At 68.6% G+C, this 24,441-nt stretch overlaps 1 protein-coding gene across 1 annotated transcript; it reads right to left on the reverse strand.

Annotated features, from left to right (window-relative positions):
- Window positions 1-98: 98 nt before the first annotated feature.
- AKT1 (AKT serine/threonine kinase 1) lies at window positions 99-23,870 on the reverse strand. Its single transcript, XM_052660180.1, has 14 exons — window positions 23,799-23,870; window positions 21,019-21,158; window positions 11,520-11,648; window positions 9,140-9,251; window positions 8,915-9,062; window positions 8,449-8,580; window positions 8,313-8,378; window positions 7,266-7,334; window positions 6,996-7,121; window positions 6,594-6,722; window positions 6,278-6,492; window positions 5,878-5,965; window positions 1,413-1,515; window positions 99-1,045 (listed from the first exon to the last, which is right to left on the reverse strand). Exons 2-14 carry the CDS (start codon window positions 21,062-21,064, stop codon window positions 966-968), a joined length of 1,443 nt encoding a protein of 480 aa, XP_052516140.1. The 5' UTR covers window positions 21,065-21,158; window positions 23,799-23,870; the 3' UTR covers window positions 99-965.
- Between the last annotated feature and the right edge of the window lie 571 nt (window positions 23,871-24,441).

A 24,441-nucleotide genomic window follows, 5' to 3' on the forward strand; every position in this document is an offset into this window, starting at 1 on the left:
GCTTCCAGGCAGGCCGCCTTGGGCACAGGAAGGCCAGGTGCTCCGTCAGGAGGTCAGCCACATGCACCTCCATTCGCCACCCAGCAAAACGAGCCAGAGTTGAAAAGCAATTTTTATTGAAGAATTTGGAGGGAAAGTTTCATAATAGTAAAAATACTAAAGTTGAGTATAAAAAAACGCCTTGGTGCAGCGCAGCGTCTGGCCAGGAGGCGCACAGGGCACAGCGATGGCCCCTGCAGAGGGCGCCGGGCAGGGCCGGGGCGACAGCGGGAGTGAAGCTTCTAGAAGGACACGTGCTACCGGGGGAGCCATCGGGGAGCCGGTCCCAGTGGGAAAGGGGCGCAGGGAGGGCTTTCTCCTGAGATCAGAAACCCCAGTACACACAGAGAGCGACAGGTGGCACCCGACCCCTGTATCTCACCACAGCCCTGGCCCAGCCTGATCGTGGGGGCCGCCCTCCTGCAGCCTCTGCTCAGCCCCTCCCCGAGCGAGGGGGCTGGGCCAGCACCCCAGCCAGATGGCTTCTGGGGCTGCGGGGTCGGGGGAGATGGGGGCAGCTGGGGACAGCTGGCCAGACGGACGGAGGGGCCACGGGCAGGGCCCACGGGGACCGGCGAGCCCATGGCTGCAGAAGTCGTTGCTTTCCTACAGGAATCTAATCGCTCCAAAGGCCGAGGCAGCATCTGGAGAACTGGATGAATAAATTAAGAGAAACCGCAGGACGTCTTCCTCCCGAGCCAGCCGGCCAGGGGCCCTCTGCCCCCAGTGTGGGCGGCCCTGCCCGTGGCATGGGGCGCCTCCCCATCCGTGTTGGCAGACGGCGTGGTTCCACCCAAACGCATCCAGAAATAAAAAAACATTAAATACAGATCCTCCGTGCAAGGCTTCCTCCCAATCCTCGGGAAGCATCGTCCAGAGCACGTGGCCGCCCGCCGCGGTGTCCTGAGTTCGGCCCAGCAGGCCCCTCAGGCCGTGCCGCTGGCCGAGTAGGAGAACTGGGGGAAGTGGGGCCTCCGCTCGCTGTCCACCCCCTCCATGCTGTCATCTGTGGACAGGAGGGACGGCTCAGCTCCCGGGCACTGGGGAAACCAAGGTAGGCCCCGAGGGATCACCCCCCAGACTCCACAACAAGCTTCAGTGACCCCCGCCCCCACGATCCTGGGACCAGGGGACTGCAGCCCTGGCACCCACCCTGCAGAGGGGAAGTGAAAAGTGAAGTCGCTCAGTCGTGTCTGACTTAGCGACGCCATGGACTGCAGCCTACCAGGCTTCTCCGTCCATGGGATTTTCCAGCCAAGAGTACTGGAGTAGGGTGCCATTGCCTTCTCCCCTAACAGGAGAGGGAGCCGCCCAGTAAAATGCTGAACAGAATTCTGTTGTCTTGAGGGGTCAGCGGGGAAGGCCACCCTCACCTTGGTCAGGTGGCGTAATGGTGATCATCTGGGCTGTGAACTCCTCATCAAAATACCTGGTGTCCGTCTCAGACGTGACCTGAGGCTTGAAGGGCGGGCTGAGCTGCAGGAGGGGGGCGTGGGTTATGGGCCTTGCTCCCACTGCCCGGCACACCTGGACCCAGACACAGCTCCCCACCCAGGAGACAAGCCTGTGGCCAGGCCTTCCCCTGCCTGGGTGCCCTGGGGGACCTCGCCGTTCAGGGACCCACCTGCAGGGCTGCCCTCCTCACTCTCGGCCCCGGGCATCAGTGGCCAGGCAGCGTCAGGCTGCAGAGGACCCACCGTGACCCAGGATTCGAGGGCAGCTTTAAAGGGCCAGACTCATGGGAGGAAGCAAGGACCCCCATGTGCTCCACCCTGGCCCAGGGTCAGGTCTGCCTGGGAACTAGCAGCAACTAGCAGGCTGGGTCTTGGGTCAGGGCTGGCACCAGAGCCCTCAGAAGGCAGGGCCAGGAGGCAGCAATCCCTGGGGCAGGACCCTGGCTGGAGGAGGGCAGAGTCGGGGAGCCCCGTCTCAGGGACAGAGGTCCAGCTGGCTGCGTGTAGCCTGCAGAGGAGGGGTGCGCTGACAACAGGGTGGAAGCGGGCTTGAGGAGAGACACCTAGCAAGCCTAGGGACCACCTTCCTGGGTCTGTCAGCCACGCTGCCAGCACGGGCCAGGGCCTGGAGCTTGTGGGTCCCACAGAGGGCCAAAAGCAGAGAACCACGTGTACAGGAAGCATGCTGCCTCAATCCTCGAAAGCCTCTTCACGTGTATGGGGCGCAAGCTGGTGGGGGCGCGAGCAGGCGGGGGTGTGAGCTGGTGGGGGCGTGAGCTGGTGGGGGTGTGAGATGTGAGTGGGGGTGAGCAGGCGGGGGTGTGAGGTGGTGGGGGTGTGAGATGTGAGTGGGGGTGAGCTGGTGGGGGTGTGAGATGTGAGTGGGGGTAAGCAGGCAGGGGTGTGAGCAGGTGTGAGGTGTGAGCAGGTGTTGGTGTGAGATGTGAGTGGGGGTGAGCAGGCGGGGGTCAGGTGTGAGCAGGTGTTGGTGTGAGATGTGCAGGGTGAGCAGGCGGGGGTCAGGTGTGAGCAGGTGTTGGTGTGAGATGTGCGGGGTGAGCAGGCGGGGGTCAGGTGTGAGCAGGTGTTGGTGTGAGATGTGCGGGGTGAGCAGGCGGGGGTCAGGTGTGAGCAGGTGTTGGTGTGAGCTGTGCAGGGTGAGCAGGCGGGGGTCAGGTGTGAGCAGGTGTTGGTGTGAGATGTGAGGGGGTGAGCAGGCGGGGGTCAGGTGTGAGCAGGTGTTGGTGTGAGATGTGAGGGGGTGAGCAGGTGTTGGTGTGAGATGTGCGGGGTGAGCAGGCGGGGGTCAGGTGTGAGCAGGTGTTGGTGTGAGATGTGAGGGGGTGAGCAGGTGTTGGTGTGAGATGTGCGGGGTGAGCAGGCAGGGGTCAGGTGTGAGCAGGTGTTGGTGTGAGATGTGCGGGGTGAGCAGGCGGGGGTCAGGTGTGAGCAGGTGTTGGTGTGAGCTGTGCAGGGTGAGCAGGCGGGGGTCAGGTGTGAGCAGGTGTTGGTGTGAGATGTGAGGGGGTGAGCAGGCGGGGGTCAGGTGTGAGCAGGTGTTGGTGGGAGATGTGCGGGGGTGAGCAGGTGTTGGTGGGAGATGTGCGGGGGTGAGCAGGTGTTGGTGGGAGATGTGCGGGGGTGAGCAGGTGTTGGTGGGAGATGTGCGGGGGTGAGCAGGTGTTGGTGGGAGATGTGCGGGGTGAGCAGGCGGGGGTCAGGTGTGAGCAGGTGTTGGTGTGAGATGTGCGGGGTGAGCAGGTGTTGGTGGGAGATGTGCGGGGTGAGCAGGTGTTGGTGGGAGATGTGCGGGGGTGAGCAGGTGTTGGTGGGAGATGTGCGGGGTGAGCAGGCGGGGGTCAGGTGTGAGCAGGTGTTGGTGTGAGATGTGCGGGGGTGAGCAGGTGTTGGTGGGAGATGTGCGGGGTGAGCAGGTGTTGGTGGGAGATGTGCGGGGTGAGAAGGCGGGGGTCAGCTGTGAGCAGGTGTTGGTGTGAGATGTGCGGGGTGAGCAGGCAGGGGTCAGGTGTGAGCAGGTGTTGGTGTGAGATGTGCGGGGGTGAGCAGGTGTTGGTGTGAGATGTGCGGGGGTGAACAGGTGTTGGTGGGAGATGTGCGGGGGTGAGCAGGTGTTGGTGTGAGATGTGCGGGGGTGAGCAGGTGTTGGTGGGAGATGTGCGGGGGTGAGCAGGTGTTGGTGGGAGATGTGCGGGGTGAGCAGGTGTTGGTGGGAGATGTGCGGGGTGAGCAGGCGGGGGTCAGCTGTGAGCAGGTGTTGGTGGGAGATGTGCGGGGTGAGCAGGTGTTGGTGGGAGATGTGCGGGGGTGAGCAGGTGTTGGTGGGAGATGTGCGGGGTGAGCAGGCGGGGGTCAGGTGTGAGCAGGTGTTGGTGTGAGATGTGCGGGGGTGAGCAGGTGTCGGTGGGAGATGTGAGTGGGGGTGAGCAGGTGTTGGTGGGAGATGTGCGGGGTGAGCAGGTGTTGGTGGGAGATGTGCAGGGTGAGCAGGTGTTGGTGGGAGATGTGCAGGGTGAGCAGGTGTTGGTGGGAGATGTGCGGGGGTGAGCAGGTGTTGGTGGGAGATGTGCGGGGTGAGCAGGCGGGGGTCAGGTGTGAGCAGGTGTTGGTGGGAGATGTGAGTGGGGGTGAGCAGGTGCAGGTGGGAGATGTGCGGGTGGGGGTGAGCAGGTGCAGGTGGGAGATGTGCGGGTGGGGGTGAGCAGGTGCAGGTGGGAGATGTGCGGGTGGGGGTGAGCAGGTGCAGGTGGGAGATGTGCGGGTGGGGGTGAGCAGGTGCAGGTGGGAGATGTGCGGGTGGGGGTGAGCAGGTGCAGGTGGGAGATGTGCGGGTGGGGGTGAGCAGGTGCAGGTGGGAGATGTGCGGGTGGGGGTGAGCAGGTGCAGGTGGGAGATGTGCGGGTGGGGGTGAGCAGGTGCAGGTGGGAGATGTGCGGGTGGGGGTGAGCAGGTGCAGGTGGGAGATGTGCGGGTGGGGGTGAGCAGGTGCAGGTGGGAGATGTGCGGGTGGGGGTGAGCAGGTGCAGGTGGGAGATGTGCGGGTGGGGGTGAGCAGGTGCAGGTGGGAGATGTGCGGGTGGGGGTGAGCAGGTGCAGGTGGGAGATGTGCGGGTGGGGGTGAGCAGGTGCAGGTGGGAGATGTGCGGGTGGGGGTGAGCAGGTGCAGGTGGGAGATGTGCGGGTGGTGGTGAGCAGGTGCAGGTGGGAGATGTGCGGGTGGGGGTGAGCAGGTGCAGGTGGGAGATGTGCGGGTGGGGGTGAGCAGGTGCAGGTGGGAGATGTGCGGGTGGGGGTGAGCAGGTGCAGGTGGGAGATGTGCGGGTGGGGGTGAGCAGGTGCAGGTGGGAGATGTGCGGGTGGGGGTGAGCAGGTGCAGGTGGGAGATGTGCGGGTGGGGGTGAGCAGGTGCAGGTGGGAGATGTGCGGGTGGGGGTGAGCAGGTGCAGGTGGGAGATGTGCGGGTGGGGGTGAGCAGGTGCAGGTGGGAGATGTGCGGGTGGGGGTGAGCAGGTGCAGGTGGGAGATGTGCGGGTGGGGGTGAGCAGGTGCAGGTGGGAGATGTGCGGGTGGGGGTGAGCAGGTGCAGGTGGGAGATGTGCGGGTGGGGGTGAGCAGGTGCAGGTGGGAGATGTGCGGGTGGGGGTGAGCAGGTGCAGGTGGGAGATGTGCGGGTGGGGGTGAGCAGGTGCAGGTGGGAGATGTGCGGGTGGGGGTGAGCAGGTGCAGGTGGGAGATGTGCGGGGGGGGGGGTGAGCAGGTGCAGGTGGGAGATGTGCGGGTGGGGGTGAGCAGGTGCAGGTGGGAGATGTGCGGGGGGGGGTGAGCAGGTGCAGGTGGGAGATGTGCGGGTGGGGGTGAGCAGGTGCAGGTGGGAGATGTGCGGGTGGGGGTGAGCAGGTGCAGGTGGGAGATGTGCGGGTGGGGGTGAGCAGGTGCAGGTGGGAGATGTGCGGGTGGGGGTGAGCAGGTGCAGGTGGGAGATGTGCGGGTGGGGGTGAGCAGGTGCAGGTGGGAGATGTGCGGGTGGGGGTGAGCAGGTGCAGGTGGGAGATGTGCGGGTGGGGGTGAGCAGGTGCAGGTGGGAGATGTGCGGGTGGGGGTGAGCAGGTGCAGGTGGGAGATGTGCGGGTGGGGGTGAGCAGGTGCAGGTGGGAGATGTGCGGGTGGGGGTGAGCAGGTGCAGGTGGGAGATGTGCGGGGGGGGGGGTGAGCAGGTGCAGGTGGGAGATGTGCGGGTGGGGGTGAGCAGGTGCAGGTGGGAGATGTGCGGGTGGGGGTGAGCAGGTGCAGGTGGGAGATGTGCGGGGGGGGGGGGGTGAGCAGGTGCAGGTGAGCGGGCGTGCTGCCGGGGCACGGCCCCGCGCACCTTCTTCTCGTACACGTCCTGCCACACGATGCTGGCGAAGAATCGGTGCTGCATGATCTCCTTGGCGTCCTCAGAGCCCCCACCAAGCCTGGGGGGCAAACGGAAGCCAAGGTGACCGGTCGTGCCTGCTGGGCCCAGGGCCCGGCTCAGGCTGAGGCTGGCTGCCACGCAGCAAATAACAAGAGCAGCCCCTTCCATGGCAAAGTCTAGCCGGTGCAGGGCGCTAGGTGGGCAGGAGCTGCCAGCTTGGCAGGGTCTTCCTGACCAGGTATGAGGGGCCACCCTGCCTGGGCCAGCCCAGGCTAAGGACATCACACACAGCCACCAGCAAAGCCTGCTGGGCATTTCCTGGGGGTGTCAGGGGGCAGGTAGGTGGAGGGCGGCTCGGGGCAGGGCTCACCGCTGCTTGGGGTCCTTCTTGAGCAGCCCCGAGAGCAAGGACTTGGCCTCCGGGCTGAGTGTGCGCGGGAAGCGGATCTCCTCCATGAGGATGAGCTCGAAGAGTTTCTCGTGGTCCTGGTTGTAGAAGGGCAGGCGGCCGCACATCATCTCGTACATGACCACGCCCAGCCCCCACCAGTCCACCGCCCGGCCGTAGTCGTTGTCTTCCAGCACCTGGGGGTGCAGGGCACGGGCTCAGAGGGCACAGGGCACGTGAGGGCCTGGAGGGCGGGAGGGGGGGCGGGGCCCGGGGACGAGGGTGCAGCTGTGCGCACCTCGGGGGCCAGGTACTCGGGGGTCCCGCAGAAAGTCTTCATGGTGGCGCCGTCCTTGATGCCCTCCTTGCACAGTCCGAAGTCGGTGATCTTGATGTGCCCGTCCTTGTCCAGCATGAGGTTCTCCAGCTGCAGGAGTTGGCCTCCAGCTCAGCCCGCCTCCCGGCCACCTGGCACCCCTGCTCCCCACCTGGCACCCCTGCTCCCCGCCCGGCCCGGCCTCCGCCCCATGCCCGCCCCGCCCCGCCCCAGGTCTCCTCCCCACGTCCCTGCCCCACCCCTGCTCCCCTGCTCCCCCCCCTCCCCAGCCCCGCCCTGACTTCCCTCCTCCTCCCCTCCCCCCTCCCCCCACCGACTCCTTTCCCCAGCCCCGCCCCCGGCTTCTTCCCCGGCCCCGCCCACCTTGAGGTCCCTGTACACCACGTTCTTCTCCGAGTGCAGGTAATCCAGGGCCGAAACGATCTCGGCGCCGTAGAAGCGGGCTCGGTCCTCGGGAAACACCCGCTCCCGGGACAGGTGGAAGAAGAGCTGCGGGACGAGAAGCCTGAGCCGGGCCAGCCACCTCGGCCAGGGCCGCGGGGCAGAGACCCTAACCCGGCGGGGAGTGGGGAGGGTGGCCACCCCCCACAACACCTGGGGCTCAGAGAGGGCCGCGCTGGGGCAAGGCCCTACCTCGCCCCCGTTGGCGTACTCCATGACGAAGCACAGGCGGTCGTGTGTCTGGAAGGAGTACTTCAGGGCCTGCGAGGGAAGCAGAGCTGGAACCTGGCCCTTGGCTGGGCAGGGGGTCTGCCCTGGGGAGTAGGAGACCCCCAGCTGCCCCAAAGGCCATGCCCGAGGACCAGCAGCTGCAGGTCCAGTGACCACGTGGAGATTCCCCTGCAGGATGCAACCCACTGCCCTCACGGGTCAAACCACAGGCAGCCTCACTTCAAAAGAAAGACTACCACTGGTGGGATGGCCCCCTGGCTCACGAAGATACAGATGTGAGACCCTCCCCCACGTCCTGCTCCATCCCCCATCCCCAGGGAGAGCCAGAGGGAGGCAAGCGAGTCCGGACCTCCACAGGACTTGAGGTGGCCGGCACCCAGCGGAGGGCATGACAAAGCCTGGCCTTCTCACAATCCTCTGGCCAGACAGAGGGGAAGGGGCAAAATGAAGCGGAGGCGGCAAAGCCACGGTCATGATAACTCTAGCTGGGCGGACAAACAGTGTCTGCTCTTAACACCTCACACTTCTCCTGAGAAAACATCTTAGGAGCCCGCCTGCTCCTCGGCTCTCTCCCCGTGTTAGACCAGGCGTCCCCTGGAGAGCAGACACCGTGCTGAGCACAGTGGTCCCGGGGACAAGACTCCAGAGGCTGGCCCGGTCGCCTGACTGCTGACCTGGGAGCGCGGCCAGCCAGGCCTGGCGGCTAAATCCAGCCAACGCCTTGCTGCTTGGGTTTTCCTTACATCCCTCCTGGGCCGAGTTCCCCCAGGACAGGGAGCGCCTCCCGTGAGCAGCAGGGTGGGCGTGGGGAGTGCGGCCTCCCGGGGTCTCAGCAGGACAGAGGGAAGCCGGGAGCCCCTGCCCGCTCTGTGCACCCCCATGCCCCTCCCGCAGGCCCGCCCACTATCATCCAAGCTCTGAGCCTGCTGGGTTGGCAGGGAGGACGGACTGGGGTCCCCAGCGCTGGGCATCCACGCCTCCACCCCCAGGGGCATGAGGGGCGCTCACCGTCAGGAACGGGTGCCGGGAGTTCTGGAGAACGCGGTTCTCTGTGAGCGTGTGGGCCACCTCGTCCTGGAAGATAGGCACTGCTGAGCCGCCTGCCCGGCCCCCCGGCCCCCCGCCCCCCGGCCCCAGCCCCTACCTTGGCCACGATGACCTCCTTCTTCAGGATTTTCATGGCGTAGTAGCGACCTGTGGCCTTCTCCTTCACCAGGATCACCTTCCCGAAGGTGCCTTTGCCCAGCAGCTTCAGGTACTCAAACTCATTCATGGTCTGAGGGCAGCGTGCAGGCGCCAGGATCAGGGGCAGCACGCTGACTGCCGGCGGCCCAACAGTGCTGAGCGGGGCCGGGGTCTCTGCGGGCAGCCTCGGGGCCAAGGACAGTGAGGCTGGGGCAGCGGGCAGGGGGGATGGTCCTTGGGGGTCCAGGGCTCAAGGGAGATTGCAGGGCTGTGTGCCCCAGCTGGGAACGCTGGGGTTTGGGGGATGGGATAACAGTACCCAGGCCTCCCTGCGCCCAGCGCTTCTCCCCCGCTTCCGTGCAGGGGCTGGGAGGTGGGGTGTGGGGGGCCGTGACAGCAGGGCCCCGGGCAGCGCTGGGGCTCACCACGCGGTGCTTGGGCTTGGCCAGCGACACCTCCATCTCCTCAGCCCCCGAGTTCTCGCCGGGTGAGCCCGACCGGAAGTCCATCGTCTCCTCCTCCTGCCTCTTGAGCCCGTCGGCCACCGTCTGGATGGCGGTGGTCCACTCCTCCCTGCAGGATGCTCAGGTGAGACCCCGGCCCTGCCCGGGGCCCAGGGCCTCCCCGGCCGCGGCGCCTGCGCTCCCTACCGCTCCTCGGGCGTCTCCACGTGGAACGTGCGCTCGATGACCGTGGTCCACTGCAGGCAGCGGATGATGAAGGTGTTGGGCCGCGGCCGCTCCGTCTTCATCAGCTGGCATTCTAGGGGCAGGCAGCACCTGTCTGCACAGCATCCCGGCCCACCCACCGCAGGCCAGACCTCTCCAAGCCTCAGCCTCCCGCCCTGTAAAAGGGGGCCAGAGCTCCCTTCCAGCTGGAGCCCTGCTGAGAGCTAGGCAGTGCCCCTGAGGGGGTGTTTGCAACTGGACGGATCCATCTCCAAGGCCTGTCCTCTGGTCTCTCAGCTCCCCAGCCACCCAGGACATGGTCCTCAACCAGTAGGAGGATGGGGGACCTGGGGGGCCTGAGGAGGGGCTGGCAGGGAGGAGGCCTCTGGGAGAGCAGCTCCCCAGCTTCCCGAGCAGGAACGTCCCACCCCCCAGCCACATGAGGACCAGCGGGCTCCCCGCCCCATCTCAGCACAGGGCCAGGCCCGGGATAAGAGGCTGGTAATGACTCATCCTCTGGAGAGGCCACCCGTCCACCCCAGAGGCCACCTGGGCTGACCCTCTCCACGCTGCTGCCCACAACCCCGGTGCACGCAGGAGCAGAGACAGGCTGGCAGGCCTGGGAGCGCACGCACGTCTGGAGCACACGTGCCCCAAACGCACACACCTGCTGCGAAGGAGCTGTGGGAGCGCCCAGGGCCTGGAGCGGGGCTGGGTTCCAGCTCGGCCGGTGGAGGCAGGAGGGGCCTGGGGCCAGGGCAGGGGCCTCCGACATTCCAGTGTCTAGGCCCTGGCAACCGCGGGGGCCCCGCCGGGCTCAGCCGAGTGCAAGGAAGCAAGGAACGGTCTGCCAGGCTGGGGACCAGGGCGGGGGTCTCCGGGGTGGTGGGGGTGGGGAGTGGTGCTGGGGGCCCACGTCTACCCGGGGCAGGAGAGGGAGGAAAATCTGTGTGGCAGCCATCGGGGTCTGCATACCCTCCTCCAACTCACTCTGCCCATCGGAGACCACCAGGAGTCCCCAGGACCCAGGTGGTCAACCCCCATCCAGGGCCTGACTTCTCGCCCCCCACCCCGGCAATTCCTCCTCAGTGAACAGCCCCTGCCGCAGAGGCCCCTGCGGAGCCACCCAGCCCTCCCTCTCCGCTCTGCTCCTGCTCCTGCGGCCTAAGGCCTGCCTCAAGCCCCTGTCCCACCTGCTGCTGGAAGCCCCTCTGGGTGGTCCCCACCTCCCATGTGTGTCCCGACGGCCCCCACACTCCCCTGCGCTGAGTTCGGGCAACACTCCCAAGGAACCTCCTCCCCCACGAGGTGGCAGCTGCCCAGCTGAGCATCCTTCCCAGGCCCGAAGCCCCCAGCCCAGCCCCGGGGGCCCCATGGGGAGCCCCGACTCGCGGCCACGGGGCTGCCGGAGGGGCCCTGCCTCCCGGGCCCCCCCCGCCATTCTACCTACCGCTCTGCTGACACCCGGGGAGCCTGGGAGGAGGGTTCAGGGCTCTCGGGAGCCAGTCCCTGGTAAAGCACCCCAGGGAGCCCCCAGCCAGGGCCTGGTCGGGGTCAGGGCCTCTGCTCCTTCTGCACAGACAGCCCAGGGACCAGGCCGGCCCCACCCAGGCATCTGCAGGCGCCGAGGCTGGGGGATGGACCATGGTGCTACCCACCCCCACACCCTGCACCACAGCCCTGGTCTGACGCGGGGTGGGGGAGCTGGCGGCCCCGGACTCCCAGGGCTCACGGCAGGGAGGGCGGGGGGCTTACGAGGAGCCGGGTAGGGCCGGGCCTGCGTTCTGTGCCCCAGCAGCAGGTGGGCGGGCCCCGGGGCCTGCCGTAAACAAGCCATCACTCCCCCACCCCCAGGCCTGTGTCCCGGGCCAGCCCTGGGCACGACACCCAGGCTGGAGGCCCCGCCGGGCCGCCTGTCCTCACACCTCAGTGCCCCCGCCTCAGGCGGTCATACCTGCCGCCCCCTGCAGGTGCATGAGGCCACAGCAGCACCTGCTTTAGGAAAAATGCGCCCATCCGTTGAGCCTCCTGAGATGCCCCCGGCAGCACTGCCATACCCACCCAGCCTGCACCCCGCTGAGGTGGGCACACGCGCCCCCACGGGGCCGGGGCCTCTGAGAATCTGTGCCGGGAAGACAGGCCCCTGAAGCCAGTCCACTCTAGCATGCCTCAGGCCCGGGCCTTGGGGAGAAGCCCTGGGGGCCCGTCAGTGCCTCCGGGGGTAGCACTCTGCCCCCAACAGCCTAGGGCCTTGCCAGCCACTAACAGTCCCCGAGGGCTGCCAGCCTGATGCAGAGGCCGGGGGGCCCACGAGGGGCTGCAGACGCCCAGGGACACCCGCCCGCGGCCACCACGCACTTACGGGCCACAGAGAAGTTGTTGAGGGGCGACTCGCGCTGCTCCAGGTCCTGCGGGCGCTCCTTGTAGCCGATGAAGGTGCCATCGTTCTTCAGGAGGAAGTAACGGGGCCGCCAGGTTTTGATGTACTCCCCTGCGGACGCGGCGGGCGGGCGTGAGGCTGGGCCGCTGGGCCACGCGCCGGGCCCACACACCCTCGTCCCCAGGTTGAGGGTCAGGCCAGGCAGACCCCGATCACCGAGGGTGGAGGGCAGGCAGGTATGAGGCTGGGCCTCTGGGCCATGCGCTGGGCCCACACACCCTCGTCCCCAGGTCGAGGGTCAGGCCAGGCACGGACCTCGATCCCCGGGGGTGAAATGCAGGCAGGTGTGAGGCTGGGCCGCTGGGCCACGCGCTGGGCCTGCACACCCTCATCCCCAGGTCGAGGGTTGGGCCAGGTCAGGCACGGACCCTGATTCCCCCGGGGTGGAGGCCGGGTGGGCAGGCGGGGCTTGCTGTGGGAAAGCACCCACCTCTGACGAAGAGCCCACCCCAGCCTGTGTTGGAAAGGGCGTCAGGTGGGCGCCTGGACCTGATGAAGGCTAGCCCAGTCCTAAGGGCCCTCCAGGAACCTGGCATCCAGTGCCGAGCAGCTAGCGCCACACTCGAGAGTGAGACGCCCAGACTCGCCTGGCAGACGCGAGCCCACCCTCAGCAGGTCCCCAGGGTGGGCACTCAGAGCAGAAGCTCCTGCCCACGTGATGACCCTCCTGCCGTCCGGGGGGCCCAGCTCACAGTTGTGAAGCCAGGCCTGGAAGACCCTGTCCCACCCACGGGTCACCCAGGTCCCCGGGAAAGTCTCCCCCCAAGTTCTGCAGTATCAGCCGTACACGCGCCAGAGAACCAGAGCAGATGTCCTCCGTGACGTCCCAGCGACTGCCATTTTTCATACTGACACCAAGAAAAAACGTTTCATTTCCATTTTGCAGAGCAAGGAGTTTGAACGGCAGCAGAGGACTTACTAATTAGGCGCCCACTTCAGCAGAGGGCCACTGGGCGGTGGAGGGGAGGGGGCCGGGCTTTCCTGGACGCGGCCACCTGGAGGCCGAGCAGGGCCCAGACCCCCTCCCCTCGCCCGCTCCTCCACCCTGGCCCACTCCCATCTGGGGCCTCTGGGGCCTCTGGGGGATGCGAGGGGCATCCAGGAACTTCCCGCCATCCCCCAGGGATCGCAGGCAGGGGTCTCCACCAGGCCCAGACACTACTGACCCACCCAGGAGGGCCCAGGAGGCGGCCGGTGACCTGCCCCCAGCCCGGCAGCATTTAGCAGGGTCCCCATCCAGTCCTGAGACCCCCCAGGGGAGGTGGCTAGCACGGCGCTTCCTGTCCCAGGGCTGGGGATCCCTCAACGGCCTGTGCCAGCACTGGGGGAGGAGGGTGAGGGTGGGGGGCAGAGCTGGCTGGGGGCTGCCCGCCGCCCGCCACTCGCCCCACCCGCCTGCGCGCCAGTCTGGAGCTGTCGGCCCCTGATGGAGAGCCTCCCGTCCCGCCAGCTGCCGCTCCCCGGGACGCTAAGTGCGCTGGGAGAGCGATGCGCGCCGCACCCGAGCAGCCCCCAGATCCATCTTCATTCACCAAATGCTGCCGCCCCCACCGCGCCCAGCGTGGGCCCCCAGCGCCGCGCCCCACGCTGGCTGCCAGCAGGACCTCCCCACGCCCCGGCCCAGGCCTCAGACCCCGCCATCCCCAGCTGCGGACCCCACCCACCGTGCCCCCACGAGTCCGCCACCAGGGCCACGCAGGCTCTGGGGACCCGACCTGGGCAGGTGGGGGTGGGGGGAGCGCAGGCCGAGAGAAGCCGGGGGCAGGCACTCAACGTGGACAGGCCCGTGAGGCCTGCTGGGTCCCCCGCCAGCTCCGCACCTGGGGCACTAGAGGGGGGCCGCACCCGCCTCGGGCCCCCGGCGGAGGGGCAGCAGCCGTGCTGCGGCGCGGGGATGGCGGGAGGAGGCCAGGGCCGAGGCTCGGAGACACAGACCCTGTTCTTCAGCCTCTGGGACGCTCCCGCCTGCAGACGTCCAGCCAGGCGGCCACTTGGGGGCTGCCAGCTGCGACCTGGGCTGTGCCCTGCATGGGAATGAGCTCAGCACAGACAGGGCGCGGGGAGGGCCGCCGGCCCAGGGCCTGGCCACGCCGTGCTGTGCACTTGGCCATAACACTTGGAGGCCGACGACGGGGGGACGGCACGACAGGCACCCACAGCCCGTGCTGGGGACAGATGGGGAAGCCCAGGGCGGGACCCCCTCCTCTCCTGCCCCCCAGGGGCCCCTCAGCATCCCCATGGACGGTCTGCCAGCGGGGCCCTTCCACCACGCCAGCTCATCTCCAGGAAGCGGCTACAGGACTCCCAAGGAAGGAGGGGATTCCTCTCTAGCATCGCTGGCCTCCCACAGCCGGGCCGGGGACCAGCTCGGGGACAGGACGAACGCAGGCTGACGGCCAGCCCCCCAACATCCCCCAGCACATCGCCCAGCATGAGTCCCAGCACGGGTCCCAGCGGGCAGGAGACCCAGAGGCCGAGACCCAAGCTGTGGGCCCCGGGGAAGCAGCACGCAGGCTCCCGGAACCCGGGCCTGCCACGGGCACACCCTCCCCCGCCGGGGATCTGGCCCCTCTGAGCCCCACCCTGAGCCCCCCGCACGGGCCCCTGAGCCGGTCCTGAGTCCCCAGCTCTCGGGGCAAGTGCTGGATGAACGCACTGCCACGGCGTTGGTGGGTGGCAGGCAGCCTGGCAGGGGGCCAGGCAGCACCGTGCTGCTCCTCCAGAGCGGAGCAAGCCCCAGCAGGCCCAGGGAGCGGGCGCCAGCTGACGGCACTTCCCGCGCGGTGCCCCCACACCACACCCATCGGCCACCGCATGCCCCAGCCAGCCAGGCCTGCAGCCGGCCACGTCCCCACGTCCGCAGGCCCCATCCCACCGGCAGGACACTCGGCCCCGGACGGTCAGCACACGCCGAGAGCCGGTGCCTGGGAGTGGCCGCAGCCCCCCCCCAGCAGAGCCCGGGTCTGCCGCGCAAACCACACCGCCAGCTCCTTGCTCCTGGGGACGCAGCACTCATGAGGTCCTCCTGGGGGCACAATGGGCAGTTCGGAGGAGCGGAGAGGATGGGCGTCCAGTCCCGGCCCAGTGCAGGTGATGGGGGAGAGGGGTGCACCCCCACATGGGCCCTGAGCCGTCCCCAGCAGCCCGCAGGCACAGAAGGTGGAGCGTCATGAGCAGCCGCTCCCTGGGGAATCCAAGGCCCAAGGCAGGGGCTCTCAAGGTCCCAGAGAGGCAGCTGGGGCCAGAGTCGAGGTCCCACTGCCGGGCCAGGCCTGCTTCTGGAGAGACTGAGAAGCCATGAGGTCTCTGGTTCTGACATCAAGCAAGGAAGGTCCAAGGCGCACAGACTGCAGAGGAACGCGGGCAGGCGGGGTGGCAGCCAGGGGTGCACTCGGGGCACGCTGGAACCCCTACCGAGGCAGAGCAGAAGGCCCCAGGAGCTGCCCTCCCGCTTCCCACTGCCCCAGGGCAGCACCGGCCTCTTGCCAATCACGACCCACCACTGCCCTGCCTGCACGCCCGCCCGGCCTGGACGTCCGCCGGCCTGGCCACCCTCTCTGAAAACCCCGCCTCCGCCCTGGGCACCACACGTCATCCGCTGCACCGGCTAGAGAAAGTGGCGGCCCTGACCCCGCGCGCATCCAGCTGGCACTGGGCCCCAGGGGCGCCCCCCCCGCCACCGCCTCAGAGCTGCCCCCCTGGCTCCGTCCCGGGTCCTGTCCCTGGGACACGGGGCCTCCTGCCCACCCCACCGCCCCGCCTCTTGTCTCCCTGTCCCCCAGCGGCTGGATGCCCCTCACTCAATCACCATTCACTCAGAAACCTCGCCTGCTGAACGGCCGCATCCCCACTGCCCAGGCGCCACCACGGACCCAACGCGTTCTCCCTGCGGCTGCCTGCTGGGCCTCATCTGCCGCCCTGGGCCTGCGTGGGCGCCCAGCCTCGCTGCCGCAGGGGCGCCCGCGCTTTCGGGACAGGAGGTGGAGGGGCAGCCTGCAGGCCTGTAAGTCCAAGGCTTCCTCCCTCAGCTGCTGGCCTCTGGGTCACAGGCCCTGGCCCTCGGGCAGGGCTGCCCAAGGTCACATGCACACACGTGCTGGGTTGCCACAACATTCCCCTAGGGACATACCTCTCACCCCTGTGCCAAGAGCCCAGGATGGACCCAACCAAACCCAAGAAGGTGCCAGGCCCCGCGGGGCAGGGCAGAGGAGACGCGCAGGCAGGGGAGCAAGCAGACGGGCGGTACCGGCTCCCGGGGGGCCGGTGGGGGCAGCGGGGCCTGCCCTGTGCCCACGCCCCCCACCCGACAGCCCAGACGCTCAGAGGGGGCATCCAAGCGAGCCCAGCCTCCCCCGGCCAAGGGGCTCTGAGCACCAACATCCCCCCAGGAGAGAACACCACCCGCATGGCAGAGGCGTCAGGGACCTCGGGACTGTCGGGGGCCCCCGCCGCCCGGCTGCCTGCTCCCCAGCGTGGAGCCCGTCACAGCGGCCCCCTCTCCCAGCGGCCCGCCCGCTCCCCAATGTGGAGCCCGTCACAGCGGCCCCCTCTCCCAGCGGCCCGCCCGCTCCCCAATGTGGAGCCCGTCACAGCGGCCCCCTCTCCCAGCGGCCCACCCTGTGACCGGCAGGCTGCATCCTCCCCACGCCCGGCCCTGCCTCCTCGCGCTCCCAGCCACACCCACCCTGGCCCCATCCCCTCCTAGTTCCTCAGAGCCCCCCATTCAGGGTCACCAGGCATCCTGCACCCCAGCCCGGGGCGGAGCAGCACATCCTCTCGGCCAAAGGGCTCCTCTGAGGTCAGCCTGGTATGGGGCCCCTGACCCTGTGGATCCCGCTGAGGCCCGGGGGCAGGCAGGCCCCGCAGGCAAAGCCCCGGGCTCAGGGGGCTCAGTCCTGGGCACACACCCAGCGCCCCAGGGCCCTCAGCCCACAGCCCCAAGGTTGGCAGGGGCAACAGCACACGTAACCAGCACCCCCATCAATTCCAACATTCCTGAGACAGGAGTGTGTTATTTCTGACAGTTAGGGAGCCGCGCGACACAGATGAGAAAGCAGGGGGAGCATGCTGCGTGGGGCGCACGCAGGCCGGAGCCGGGGCCCTCTGCCAAGCGGCCAGAGGGGGCCAGGGACCCACACGGGGGCGCACGGGCAGACACCAAGGGCACCCACCCCGGGGGAGCAGTCACGCGAGGCCCCTGGGGCAGCTGTGGGCCACGAGCCTGGCCAGGGGGGACACCCGCACCCCCACTGCACTTCTAGGAACTGGCCTGATGCAACCCGGCCCAGGCTGCCCCAGAGGACCGCGGCGGGTGGGACGCCCTCCCCGACCCTGTAGGGGCGCTTGCTGAGCTCCCAGGGGCCAGGGCCCTCCCCACCCGCCAGCGTGGGGCCAGGAAGCAGACAGGGGCAGCGTCTGAGTCTGGGGACCCGGGGCGGGGGCGGGGATGACCCCTCACCCCCAGCGCAAGGACGCCCAAGCTTCCTCTTTTGTTGTTTGTTTTGAAGGGAAAATTCAGCCTGCTCACAAAACAGGAAACTCGGCCCCACACCGGCCCGCGGGCCTCAGCCTCAGCCACACGCCATGGGCCCCAGGTCGCCACCACCCGCGGGCTGGAGGCGCTCCCCCCCAGGAACAGCCCGCCCCCAGACGCCAGCTCCCACCCTTGGGGTTGGCTGTCTGCTCCGTGCGGCCCAAGGGGACCACCAGGGCCAAAGCCACGGCCCCCGTGGCGAGATGGCCCCCATGGCGAGATGCGGAGGGAAGCTGGGCGCGCCTCACTGGGCCAGACACTGGAGCCGGGGGGCTCAGCTCAGCAGGGCCCGGGGCGCACAGCGCAGGGGGCAGACCCCTCCCCTGGGGGTCCCACAAGCCCCGTGTTCTGGCCAGCAGAACCTCGGCCTCCTCGAGGAGAGCCAGGCTCACCCGCACGGCCCCACCCTGTGGGGGGGAAGCTCAGGCCTGCGGTGGGTGGGAGGCTGACAGCAGGTGGGACGACCATCTCCCGGGACCAGTGGAGGGAGCAGGTGAAGCCCAGGGCGGCGGCCAGAAGCAGGAACGGCCAGGACTGAGGTGGCAGCAGGGGAGGGGCCGGCACGGCCCAGAAGCCCACTCCCCACCAGGAGGCCAGGGAGGAGCTCAGTGAGCTGGCGAGAGCCTGGACCAGGGAAAGGTCCGGGCCAGCCACTGGCTAGGGTCGCGACAGAGGCAGGCCTGAGGCGCCCCCAGGACCAGACCCTGCCCCCTGACCCCTGCCCCGAGCCCGAGGAACACAGGGCCTTGCCAGGTAGACCTCACTGGGGGAGTGGGGGCCAGACCCAGGAAGGCTCCCAGGCAGTGAACCCCGTGCCCCCAGGCCGGCTCTCCGCCCGCCTCTCAGCCCCGGCCTGCCAGGCCGCGGCGTGGGGGCTCCTGCTGGACTGCAGGCCAAGTCCAAGCAGCCCTGCCTCCTGGAGGAGGGCTGGTTTTTCAAGCTGTCCACCTTCGAAAGTCAGAGAGCACACATAAAAGGCCGAATCTTGGCAAAGCGGCCTCCGTGAGCCTCACTGAGCCCAGTTCCCCAGCGCCTCGGCTGGAGCTGAGAGGCAGACGCCCACCACGCGGGGCGGCCTCCCACGGCGGGGGGTGTCTGCCCGCCACTCGCGGCATCCCGCTTTGCTCAGGGAGTCCGCCCGCCTCTGGGACATCCACTCGTACTCAGGACGTGCAGCTGTCTCGCGGGAGCTCTGCCCACGGTCCCTGCAGCCCCACTTGGCCCGACCCTTGTCCTTCTGAGCCTCTAGCAGCTTGGCCGCAGGCTCCCCGGAGGCCTGGAGGCCGCACCTGGGTGCCGCAGGGTGGGGACGGAGCCTGGTTGCCAGGCAGGTTCTCCCCGGCTCGCTCGGCTGCTCTGAGCCAGAGCACACAAGTCAGCGGTGCAGCCCCTGAAGGACGGGGGCAGGAGCTGGGCCCGGGGGTCTGTCCTACACAGACCCTCGCTGCCTGCCCTTCAGCTCTCAGGCCGACACCTGCTGGCTCCTAAAGTGCCTTCGCCCTTTGCCCACAGGCCCACAGCAGCCCCCTGACCTCCATAACAAGAGGCACCGTGGGGGCACTCGGGGGTCCGTGAGGAGCTGGAGGACAGTCAGAACCCCCCCACACTCAGAATCAGACCCCTGGCAGTGGGGGTGGGGAGGGGAAGGTGGAGCCCCCTGCCCACTCCCGGCCCAGGCCCCCACTCCACCCAGAGCGACCGCACTGGGGGCCTTGACGTCCTCCTCCGGCCAGTCCTGAGAGGTGGGGGCAGGGCAGGGGGGGGAGCACACAGGAGCGGCTCACACCGACCCCTCCCGCCCACTTTGAGGGGCTGGGCGCACGCAGCCACCCACCTGCAGACCCCCAGGACGGAAACACAAGTCCCCCCCGCAGCCCAAGAAATGGCACCACCACAGCTCTCCAGCCCCGAATCGGGGTCACTCTGGATCCCCCGACCCCGGCTGTGACCTCTGCCCCTTTTGCCCTTTCACCTCAAAGCGCAGCACACAGGAAGAGCCCACACTTCGGGGGAGAACAGATTTGTGGAAGACGCACAGATATAGTGAACAAGATGGTAGTGACACCAGGGTCCCCGGCGGGGACCGTGGGTGTGGACCCGGGCCACCCCCTGCGCGAGGCACGGCCCCTTCTGGGCCACAGGGGCCGGTGTGCCCCACCACACCGCACACCACCCAGTGGGCAGGTGAGTCAGAGGCAGGGCAGACGCAGGGCCTCTGTCAGGCCTGAGGCTCGCTGCGCTCCGCCCAGGGTCCGGGGCCCGCCCCCGACCGCTCCCACCGCACAGACGGGGACACAAAGGCCTGAGGACGCGACACACTTGCCCGTGGAGAAGGGCACGGTGATGGCGCGCTGCCTGGATGCCCCCACCCCTCCAGAAGGCACACACCCCGAGTGGCCCACTCAGACTCACCCAGGCGTCAGAGGGGCGCTTCCACCCAAACCGGGCTGGCTAGTGGACACCCCAGGAGCTGGGCCGGGGGGCCCGGCAGCCCCAAGCCCCAGGCATCTCCCAGGTCAGTCCCTGGTCAGTCAGTCGACCAACGCTTGCCAAGGACTCAGAGGCCCTGGACCCCAGTGTGTGCCTGCGCTTCCGCCAGGTGCAGAGGGGACAGCAGAGACCCAGGCAGGCTCAGGCCTGACCCCGAAGAGGGCGACGGGGTGAGGAGACAGGGCGGGACCTGGCAGGGATGGGGGGCGGGGACCAGGAAAGGGTCAATGCTGGGGGTGGGGACCCAGAGGGCCAGCCGCTGCAGGAAGCCCTTGGGGGGCCGGCCACGGACCACAGGCCCCTGCAGCTGCCCCACCTCCGTCCAGAGGCCGAACACTGTGCCCCCAACCGCTGCTGGAGCGAGCTCTGAAAGCTCACGCTGACCACATCCGTGACCCCTGCTTCACGCCCCTGCTGCGCCCGGGGTCTCATCTCCACCTCTCCCGAGCTTCCCAGCCTGCTCCGCTGGGCGGCTCCTGCGCGTCCCACAGCACCCGTTCTCACTACAGCTCCCCGGCTGCCCACCTGTGCCTGAGGTCCCCCTCCCAGCAGCCTGAGGGATCCTGAGGTGGAGAGGGGACACCGTCCCTGGAGGGCATGCGTGAGGAGTGGGGGCTAGCGGCTAGCTAGTGTGGGGCGGCCAGAGCTGGAGCCGGTCTGCAGGAAGGGGAAGTTGGGGGAGCAGGTGGTGACTAACCAGCCCCCAGCCTGGAGCAGGAGAGCACGCCCTGCCTGAACGCCTCAGACACCTCGACCCGAGGCCTGTCCTGCCCCCCGGGCCTGTCCGGCCTCTATGAGACAGGAGGCAGCGAGGCAGCAGGGCCGCAAGGCAAGGGGCCCAGGCCCAAGCTCCCATCCCACCAGCTCCCCGAGAGCCCCTCCCTGGGCACGTGGGCGAGCAGGGAGCAGGCTGGGCAGGGGCCAGGGCCTGGCAGCACCAGCATGAGCCTGCCGCACGCCGGGCCCCGGGCGGTGTGGAGCCCCCTCCTGCCCACAGCCCAGCCGAGACTGGCTCCGGGCCAGGCCCGCCAGCCCTGCCCTGCCTTCAGGAGCCCTCGGGCAGTGCCCTGGGCCGCCAGCGCGCCAGGCTTTGCCCAGGCCCCAGTCCTTGCTGCCTTCCAGGAAAGCGGGTGGTTCTCCCCGCCCGCAGCCTGGGCCAGGCGGCAGCTCCACCGGCTGCACGCTGGCCTGGGGTGCACGTTCCCAGCCAGGAGGCCCTGTGGGGGCTTGTGTCCCCCAGGACGCAGGGATGTCGGGCCCCGGACGTGCCCCTGGGCTGCTCCCAGAGTTCAGGGAGGCCCTGCTGGTCCAGCAGCCACAGCCCACACCACCTCCAGCCCCCGAGGAGCCATGGGCCCAACTCGGGGCCCTGAGCCGGGCCGGCCCGCGGGCACTGACCTCGCTTGTGCAGCCAGCCCTCCTTCACGACGGCCACGTCGTCCATGCTGCTGTGGCTCCCACGGGCCAACGCGGCCCAGACCTCACTCTCGTGCCTCTCGGTGGGGTCCACCCCGCACCCAGCGGGCCGCCGACAGCCTCTGTAGGAAGCAAAGGGAAGTGTGAGGCTGTGCTGGGCCCGGGGAACACTCCTCAGGGGAACCCAAGAGGCCCGTGGCGCCCAGGGTCTCAGCTCAGGCGCACCTTCCCACGTGGCCTGTCCCCCTTAGCCTTCAGAGCTGCCGCCTACCCCCACACGGCCTTCCCACCCCGGCTCCAGATCCCAAGTCACTCACACGGCTCCCAGGGCCAGGCCTGCCCTGCCCCCCGGCTGTAAGCCCCCCTGCCACCACGCCTCCCGGACCCCAAAGCCCTCAGAGCTCACTGTCCCCCTCTCTGACCATTCCCACCTCCCCTGACCTTTGTACAAATGACCCCTGTCCCCAAAAGGCCCCCCCATGGTATATCCCAACCTCCCTAACCTGCCAACCCTCTCTTCCAGGCAGTCTCCCTGACTGCTTCGGCCCACACCTCCTGGCCTCCGCAGTCCCCTGGCGAGGGCACCCAGGTCTCCCCATCCATGGTGCTCCCGCCCCAAGGCAGGAGTTCCCGAGAAGGACCCAGGCCTCCTCCTCTCCGTCCCAGACTGGGAAGCAGAGGAGTTCCAACATGAAGGCAGGGCCAGGCATGCAGGCAACTGCTGCAGACGAACTGGAGCCCTCCAGGGCAACACACGGCCCCTCACAGACCCACCCCAGAGAAACCCCAGGCCCCCCCTAAACCTCAGTGCCCCGCTGGCCTGAACCAGTTCATTCATTCGGCCAACATGGGCCAGGCATCTCTGGTTTTGCCAGGCTCAGCACTGGGCACTGGGGACAAAGAGAGGTTCAGACGAGTCCTGTCTGTGAGGAGCAGCCAGTCCAGGGTGGTTACAGACCCATAATTACAGCCCTCAGGAGGCAACAAGCCGGGGATGGGGGGCTGTGCAAACACGGAGGCCCGGCACCAGCCCTTCGGGGGCCCACCAGCAGCCTCCTCGGGAGCAGACACTTTGGCCATTGATCCTGTGTGGCCCACCCCTCTGCTCCCCTGTTGGATGAACTCCTAGGCACCCCTCAAAACCCACTGCCCACATCACTGGTCCTGAGCATCCTGGGAAACAGCATTCTCCCCACAAGCAGTCCTCCGCTACCCTTCCAGTTGGGCACTCAGGAGGGTAGGCCTGGAAAGACTCCTCTCTGGGACCCTCAAGCTGGGCAGACACCCCTAAGTATCTCCAACATGGTATATACCTACATATACACCCTTCCTATACACACTCCCTACATGCATCTCCCACAGCCCACCTTCCTGGGCTCCTGGAGAAAGCCGCTGTGCACTGTTCATCCTGGGCTAAACCTAGAAGGGCAAGAGGACCCACTCTCTGCTTTGTGTCTGACCCCCGTCAGCGGGCCCACAGGCAGGCATGTTAAGTGAGACTGGAGGAGGGACCACCAGGGCCGGGACTCAGAGCCAGCCTGGCTCGCACAGGGGGCTCTGGTGACACTCGAGTGGGCGTGGCCTGGAGGCAGAAGGCTGGACTCAAAGACTTCTGCACGGGTGGGCCCGTGAATGGGTCTGCTGCTGACAGGGCCAAACAGCTGTTGAGAGCCCCGCGTGTAAAAATCTATCTGCGCGCACACACAGGGCGGTGTGCCTGTGCGCAGAAAGGTGCACACCGAGCCGGGGCCTGGGCTGCCTCCCCCGGGCGGGCAGCTCGAGGGGACCTCTGTTTCTGCGCTTCCGTCCTGGGAGTGCCTTCACCACGAAGGTGAGTTACTGCTATGACTGTTCAAGTCACGACCTTCCAAAAAATAATAATCTCTGCTCCGAAAGGCCCCCTCCCTTGGCCTCCAAAACACCAGTTTATGAACTAGATGTTCAGCTAGGGGGCAGGGGACCAAGCCCCACCAGTGCACCCCACTCTTCATTTGAAACAGAGGCCCAGGGCAGCTAGGAGTGGCCTGAGCAAGGTGGGAGGGGGCCAGGGGTGACCGTCGGGGGGGGCATCTCTGGCCCCAGAGCACAAGCCCACAACCCCAGCTCTGTCCACCAGCACTGCCAGGACCCAATCCCACCCACCAAGTTCACCAGCTGCCCCGGGATCCCCCCAACCTGGGGCAGGAGCCCCAGCCTCGGGGATGGGTGGGCAGCACTCGCAAACCCACCCAGCTGCAGAACCAGTCTCAGGGCCCAGGAAGGCTGTAGTCCTTTGTGGGAGGGCCTGGGCACCCAGCCACCACGGACAACTTTTTGTCCATGGGAAAATGAAGTCCCTTCCAAGGGCCCACCCACAAACTTGAACGAGAGCCGGGTCGAGTCTTTTCCCCGGGCCCCCGAGCACCCAGTGTGCGCCGGGACCCCGCTGGCCGGGCGCCCGGGGAGCCCTCGGCCGCCACGGACCCCCGGCCACGGACCCCGGCGCGCGGCCGCACCCCTCCGCCCCGGCCCGGGCCTCGCCCGCCGGAGCCGCTTCCCCAAGGTCATGCGGGAGGCTGGGGCCGGAGGCCCGCCGCCCCGCCGCCCGCCCGGCCCGCGCCTTCCCCGCCCAGGCCGCTCTCGGCCACTTCCTGCTCCCGCGCCTCCATTCCGGCCGCGCGCGGCCCGCGCCCCGGCCCGGGCGGCCGCGAACAAAGCGGCCCGGCCGCGGGGAGGAAATCCGGGCCCCGGCGGCGGGCGGCGGGCGGCGGGCGGGGACTCACCGGGCGCCGCGTCCGGCGAGAGCGCGGGCCTAGCCGGGCCGCGGCCTCCGGCGCCCGCTGCTCCGCATCCCCGCGGACCGGCCGGCCGGGGCCGGGCTGGAGGCCGCGGCGGGCGCTGCTCGGGCGGGCCTCGCGCGCCGCCGGGCCCGGAGCTCGTGCGCGGCCGCCGGCTCGCTCCTCGGGATGCGCTGGCTGCGCGGCTGCGCTGGGCCGGCCGCCCGCCCGCCCGCCGCGCTCGGCCCCGCCGGCCCGCCCTCTCCCCGCCCCGCGCCCGCCCCGCCCGGCCGCCCGCCCACATCCGCCTCCGCCGCCCGGGGCGTCCCCTCCACGGGGAGCGGGAGCGCGCGGCGGGAGGCCCTGGGGCCGGGCCGGGCCGCCGGCGGAGCCCGGCCGCTCCCGCCCCTCCCCGGGGCCTATCTCCGGGCCGCGGCCTCCCTGGCCTCGGTTTCCCAGTCTTGTCCCGCCAGCCCGCACTTCTCGGACCAGTCCGGCCTCGACCCTGGTAACAGGGCCGGCGTGGGCTGAGCCGCCTGCTTCTGACTCCCTCCGGTGGGAGCAGGGCTGGAGTGTGGGTTAGTCTGACTTTTAGAATATGCCCCAAGCTGGGGAGCTGGTGGCTCGAGGGGCCACGGTGGGCCTAACA

This window comes from Budorcas taxicolor, chromosome 21 (assembly GCF_023091745.1).
Source record: "Budorcas taxicolor isolate Tak-1 chromosome 21, Takin1.1, whole genome shotgun sequence".
NCBI lineage: Eukaryota > Metazoa > Chordata > Mammalia > Artiodactyla > Bovidae > Budorcas > Budorcas taxicolor.